We start from the raw sequence: 6,822 nt of genomic DNA, 5'->3' as shown, positions 1-6,822 counted from the left end.
GGCTGCGGCTTTACTTTCAGAAATGAGACGAATCCCTGTTTCTCCCAAGTGTTTTCGGCTGGGCAGGGGAATCCCGGCAGGCATGGATTTGGGTCCCTTCAGCAAAAGGCTGGTGCTCCTTAGCGCGCGGCACCGGCGGCTTGTGCCGTCCCTGTGTGGGGCCGGCTGCGGCCAGCCTGCCCTCTTCGCCGCCCTCACGGGCTCTTCAGGGACGCGTTGAGCTTGCGGTGCTTCTCTGGAGGCCTCAAAATGCTGGGGTGCAGGGTGCTGGCGTCCAAAATGAGATGTTATTCCTTTGCCTGTCCTTAGCTGGAGCTAGGCAGTGGGGTGTTGTTTACAAGGGAATCCCAGAGCTATCGAGCATGATAATAATAATAATTAAAAAAAAAAAAAACTTTATTACTTTCCAAAAATCAACCAACCAAAAAGAAAATCTCTCACAAAGAAATAACGCATTTCCAAGCACAAGGAAACAGGCAAACCCCATGTTCGTTAACCTCGCCGCCATGTCTTGCGGAGGAGACACCGCGTGCTGCCGGCCCTTGCTCCACTATGTGCACCTGTGCCCAGGGCTCACATTCGTGTGCCTGCAGTTTGTCGCACATAACCAGCGGCTGGATCAGCAGTCCTTTTGGCACGCTCTGACCATGCCCCAGGGACCCAAGGAGCCCTGGGCGGGTGGCAGGGCCATGTACCAGTGGCGTTCAGCTTGGGACCAAGAAAGCCACAGAGAGCCACAGGGATGTCCCTGCGCCATGGCCTCAGGGTTTATTGCTTGGCTGCTCTGTAGAAATGACCCCCCTGGGTTTCTTTTGGCCAAGTGAGAGACATGCTGATGGGGTCAGCCCCACTTCTGCCTTCTCTCTCCCTTGCCTTGGGCTCAAGGGGAGCAAACACGGAAGAGGGTTTGCATCAACTGGACTGTTCCACCTGGCAAATCGTTAGCCCAACACAAGGCCTCGGCGCCAGAGCTGGAGACGGGGGAGCCCCTGCTGTCCCAGCCTGGGGACTCCCAGTCTGTGCAGTGCTAGTTCATTTGCACCTTCTCCACCACAACCACTGCCACATCTGCAATGTTTGCTCTCCTCCTCCTCATCTCAACAGCCAGGGTGGATGACTCCGCTGTGGGAGGAGGTGGTACGTTCAGGTCCTGCTCGGCACTGGAGGAAGTTCCCTTAGCAAGGAGGGCGTGTTAGTCTGAGGCGTGTTCTCCGTGTCCTGGCAGTGGCAGGAGGATTTGCCCTCCGTTAGCAGCGGGAATGCCATGGAGGGCAGCAGGGGTCAAAGATCCAGGCCAAATTCCCACCCAACTGTGCAGGCTGGGGTGGGGATGCTGTGAACCGGAGGGGGCGGTGGGGCAAGCCTCCCCTCGGTGGCATGTGCTATCCCCCTGTGCGCTGTTCTGTGTGGAGATGCGCTTCCCTTCTCGCCTCCAGAACGAGTCCCCGTTAAAACATCACCTCTTCGCAGCTCCCATAGTCGCTCTCCACCATATCGGAGCCCTCGTAGTTGGGAGGCGGGAGCGGCTGGGCTCGGATGTTCGGTTGGTGGCCCACCTCGCAGTCTGCGTAGGAGGGCTGGGCCACGCTCAGGCGCATGCTCACCCGCTTGTACCCAGGGTCAGGCTGGTAGGGGACGCCTTCACCCTGCACCAGCTGGGCTGGGTAGTAGCTGATGGCGGTATATTCATTCTGGCACTGGGAGGCTCCCATTTCCACAGGGCCGAGCGGCAAGAAGTCCTCCAGGTTCTGGTTGCTGTAGCGAGGCGGGATGGGGGCCCGCTTGTTGCTCTGGTCAAGGGGGAAGGGAAAGCCCCCATAAAGAGCAACTGGCTCTGTGTCCGCTGGTGGAGGGGGGGGCGGGGGGAGAGGAGGGTGGGAGGAGGATGCAGGTGGGCTTTGAATGATCTCGTAGTGGGAATATTCCTGGACGTCCGATGACAGGTACCGAGGTGGCCAGTAGGTTGTTTCTGCTGGGTAGACTGGAATAAAACAGAGTCACATTAACAACTGTCCCTGCTGCGAGCTGTTGTTTTCCCTCTCTTGTCCTCCCTCTAATTCCTTTCATACAAGTCTGACCCTGCAGGACACGTGGTAGGAAGGGAAGAGAGGAGAGGAGAGGCAGGGAAAGGGGAGAATGAGGAGAGTGCTGGCTCCTGCATGTGCTGATCTCTGCTGCCTTGGCAAATGGGGGGATGTGGCCCTACTCCAGCCTGTGCAAGTCTAGGGTGGGAATGGTAGCACTCCTGTGGCAGGAGATATGCAAAAGCCTGGATGATGAAGGTATGGGAGCAGAGCAGGTGATCCACTAGGTCTCTCCCTTTCCCTATAGTTACCCTTCTGAACTCTCTTCTAACCACTGTCTTTGCTGCTGAGCTTCCAGTGAGATCCTGGATGGGGAGAGAGCACCTGCCCTGGCTATGGGCATTTGTTGCAAATGTCCCCACTAAAAATCACACTGACTTTTAGGATCTCAATTTCTTCCCCTTAGCTCCACTATTATCTTTTATAGGGTGTTTTGACCCTGGCTGTGTGGGAATACAGGCTGTGCATTAGTGGTTTTCTCTTTCCCCTGTAGATTGTGTAGGGGAGTGAGCCAGTTAAGGGTCAAAATTAGGATGTACTGGTGAGCAGGGAGAGAAGAGCTAATGAAGGGACCCTAGCAGGCCTCAGGCAGCATTTGCCCATGTTTCACTTGGCTTTAACCTACACTGTTGGTCTCTTATGTTTGTAAACTCTAGACCCACTTCAGGGGGAAAGGGAACCTATAAGTGCAGGAAAAAGAGGTGGCTACGAACCCATCTCCTCCCTGGCCCAGGTGCACTTGATGAAGGACTCGTTGTCGGAGTTGGAGGGAGGAGCAGCGGGGGGCAAGTTGGGCGCCACGCTGCACACAATGGTGCCTCGGTGCTTTGGGGCATTGGCCGAGTTGAAGGTGACAAACTCAGGAGTGCTGGTGGGTTTGCGCTGCTCTGGTGTGGCCCGGTCCAGATTGTTGTGCACCATGTCGCTGAGGATGTTGAGCTCAATGGGTGGCACAGCCTGGGTGCCCACACCCACGCTCTTGGAGAACTCACTCTTGGAGAGTAGGTCTGGGTCCTCCCGGGCCACAGGCTTGTGTGCCTTGGCCCGCTGGCAGTAGCGCTTGCGGATGAGTACGAAGGCCACAGCCAGGATGGCCACCCCCAACACACCGGCCACGATCTCTGCAATCTCCTCGGGGCTGACGGCCCACTGTGTGGGCATGATGGCGGGGGTGATGATGGGCTGTGTGCAGTAGTCCCCCTGGTAATCCGCCGGACAGATGCAGTGGATGGAACCCTGGGTGCTCACACAGCGCCCTGCGTTTTGACATGGGTTGTTTTGGCACTCCTCCACCAACTTCTCACACCTGTGGGAGGACACCAGGATGGAGACAAACACTGTCAGCCTGGGGACAGGGGAAGGAGGTGCTGCCCAGCTGAGCAGGGTGCAAAATCCACATCATCCTATTCAGGGCTCTGATTTACACCTGGCCAGGGATGCTCGGTCCTGGCCTGCGCTCCCTCCCTTCCTGATAGACTCTGTGCTACCTGGCTCTCCTGGCAGAGGACCATGATCCTCCAATTTAAAATGATGCCTTTTGGAAGGGGACCACATTTTACAGGATGGTCCCATTTTTCAGTCTTGTCCAACAAATGAAATTCGGGAATGCTTGGCCTTAGAGGGGAATATTTTGATCTTCTCCGTTGTTGTCAGAATTATCTCTTTTCCCAGGTTATTTGTCTTGTATGGTAGTCCAACAGGCTGGCTGCATACAGTTTGTGTCAAAAGATGTTACATGCAAACAATATGTTTGAACCATTTTTAGAGGTTGCAGGAAAATGTCCCTTGTGATCCTTTTTTGGGTCCTGGTTGCCCTCACCGAGGCTTAGCTGTAGAGGGACAGGGAGAGGGAGATGGCTCGTGTGCGTGTGAAGTGAGGAGGATGTATTTGTTGATGCCGCTGTTTAGGACAGGCCGTGGGCTGTATTCAGCTCTGTGCTGCGCCACTTTTCCCAGGATGGCCATGCCACATGGCTTGCCTTTTCTAGGGCAAACACTACATAGAGAGGCGCTCCTGTCCTGTTAAATAAGGGTCTCTAGGGTCACTCTGAGATTTGTTAACCTCTTATGCTGTTTCACATGTACTTCAGCCTCTGCGGAGTCTCAGGGTGATCTACAGATGTATGCAGGCCTCAAACATACAGGTAACATCTAGCCTAGCCCTCAGAAAGGTGCAAACTCCTGAACATAGTGAGGAGGAACACTCATTGTAGGGGGCTCTTTGACATTTTATAGAGTATCTGCAGAACCGAGACTGAATTTCTGATTCTCTGTCCTGTTCCACCCCATGCAACCAAAATGTTTCCCTCTACCATTCCCTAACAGGACAGGGGACATCCCTTATGCTAGGTTATAAAACACTTTGTTATTTTTCCTTCCTTTTTTGTTTTCTTAATACCTGGTGCTGCACAAACAGAAACTCTCTGTGAGGTTTGGCTCCTTTTAAATTTTAGTCAGTGCTTGCTTTTTCTTTAGGATGTGTGAGCTTGTGTGTGTAACAAGTATCCACAGGCTCACACTTGTGCTGGAGGACTGGCAATTTCAGATATTACACTGCCACCTAATGCTCAGCTATATACTTTTATTCCAAGAATTGTACTAATAGTTTCTGCCTTTGTATTGATCCAAAGTACCAGTTTTCATCATGGCCAAATGACTAAGACAGAAGGATGAACTGGACATGTTTCCATTTCAGCCTGTGGTGGGTATTGCTTGTCATGCTGACCTAGAGGCAGGAGCAAAAAGTTTGGTGGGAGTATGTGGCTAAAGCAGGTAACACCTGAGAGCTAGATCAGTTTCAGGACCTGGCAAACACATTCTAGTATTTCATGTATGGAAATGCATCTGAATTATAACACTGATGATGAAAACTCCAAAGTGATATTAACCATAGGCTTCAGGGTTAAAGCCAAATGCTCCAATATTAGTGATAATGGAGATCAGTAGGATACCTGATAGGGAAGGGGGAATATCATCCTGCACCTGTTTTACAGGGTAGCATGCTCTCCTGAGACTAGTTTTCGAACTTGCATTAATCTTGCCTCTGACCTGGGACAGAAATTCTGCAAGAATGAGCCCCACAGATCTGGTCTCTGACAGAAACAGTCCCTGTGGGTGGGTGTCCCAGCGACTGAGTGAGGGGGCAGCTCATGACTGTTTTTGCCAGCCTTTCCCCCTGCACCTTGGTGTGTAGCCCCGAGCCTCCAGGTGTGCGGGACAGGGCATCCTCCCGGCAGGCATTCAAAGCTTCTGTGAGGATGGGGGATCTTTTTTCTCTTGCTCAGATAACTATGGGCACAGAAAGGACAGTGACCGTATGACTACAGAGCTAATAAATCCTTTTGCTGCCTCACTCTGCCTTCTAATATCTCCCTGCTGCAATTCCCATGGTGCATGCAACTTGTGGTTAAACCTGGAGTGTCTGGACAAGGTGAGCTCCAAAAACATGCAGTCCTGGTTTGTTTGCCACCTCCACAAGACACTGACCAGATATGAGATGTGCTGAAGCAGAGGGCATAATTTTAGCCTGCCATGGGAGACCACCTGGCCCAAAGCATTCTTGGATCTTACCTTTCACCCAGGTACCAGTTGGGACAGTGGCAGGAATAGCCTGTAGCAGAGAAGGTGCAGGTTCCACCATGCAGGCAGGGCTTGGAGTCACAGGGACTGTCCCCTAGCTCACAGTGCTCACCAGAAAATAGCCCAGGGCAGATACAGGTATAACCTGGAGAGGATGAGAGAGAGCCATAAGGCGATCATATCATATCTGTATCTGAGTGCACGGAAGAACTAGCAAGAATAGCAAGTAGCAGTACCCAGCACTGATGGCATACACTGAGATAGCACTTAGGGCTCAATCCAGTGTCTACTTATAGGTACTTAGTGCTGCTGGAGGTGCTCTTAAGCACCTGGGATGTCCACAGAGAGCTGGCAAGGACCTGGAGCAGCTGCTGGAGGCTAGATGGCTGCCTGGGAGCATTCAAATGGCACTTTAGATCTATTGTTAGGCAACAGGTCAAGCCTGTCATCTCCTGACACAGACCCTCTCCTGTCAGAGGAGTAGTCAGCGTACAGCCGTATTGCACAAAGAACCTGGGGGACAAATTCAGCTTAAAGGAGGGGGAGCCTAGCAGACTGACTGCAGAGTTTCTGACTCTGCTAAATGTGATCCCATGTAACTTGTTGCTCTCTGTAGTCTTTGATTCTGCAAGTTCTTGCAGTATGAAGCTCCTGTCTCAACACGTCTGGTCTCTCTTGCCTACAGGAGGTATCTAGTCACGGCCAGAGAGAAACCCATCATACCCAGGGATTCAGAGGGGCTGCTGCTGTTTGATTTTTGGCTGCTGTTTAGTGTAGCCCTAAGCATGGGAATGTCCCTGGCTCTGCTGAGCTCTTTCTAGTCGTTCATCTGGTGGTGCTGTGTGGGAAATTCGGTGCTTCCACTTTCAGCATGCTAGAAAAGTCTTTGCTGCTCATCCACAAACTAAACATCCCTGTTTTAGAGCACAGTGTGAACAAATGCAGACCTCTTTCCACGTGTGTTAGTGGTTGTACAACAAGGACGTGCTGACGTTTGCACAACAGGTGTTGGACATGGCCTATAAGGCTGCACGTGAACAAACGTGTTCTTGCACACGAGTGTTCACGTGTTTGTGTCTATGGTCCTGAGCACTCTAGTTGATGGGGTGGCTGGTCTGGCTTTGACCCTTTCTGTCCAGATGCATTCTCATGTGGCCAA

The 6,822-nt window shown here is 52.4% G+C and overlaps 1 protein-coding gene across 1 annotated transcript in view; it reads right to left on the bottom strand.

The window, feature by feature from the left end:
• FAT2 (FAT atypical cadherin 2) overlaps positions 1 to 6,822 on the bottom strand; it is a 50,890-nt gene continuing 44,068 nt past the window's right edge. The window contains exons 21-23 of the mRNA XM_013953636.2: positions 5,655 to 5,808; positions 2,798 to 3,390; positions 1 to 1,981 (exon numbers count right to left, since the gene is read on the bottom strand). Of these exons, the coding sequence (XP_013809090.2) occupies positions 1,449 to 1,981; positions 2,798 to 3,390; positions 5,655 to 5,808 (1,280 nt within the window). The 3' untranslated portion in view covers positions 1 to 1,448. The remainder of the gene's footprint in view (positions 1,982 to 2,797; positions 3,391 to 5,654; positions 5,809 to 6,822) is intronic.

This window comes from Apteryx mantelli, chromosome 14 (genome assembly GCF_036417845.1).
Source record: "Apteryx mantelli isolate bAptMan1 chromosome 14, bAptMan1.hap1, whole genome shotgun sequence".
Lineage (NCBI taxonomy): Eukaryota > Metazoa > Chordata > Aves > Apterygiformes > Apterygidae > Apteryx > Apteryx mantelli.
Note: the sequence above shows the minus strand (reverse complement) of the source record. Positions and strands in the feature narration are given on the sequence as shown.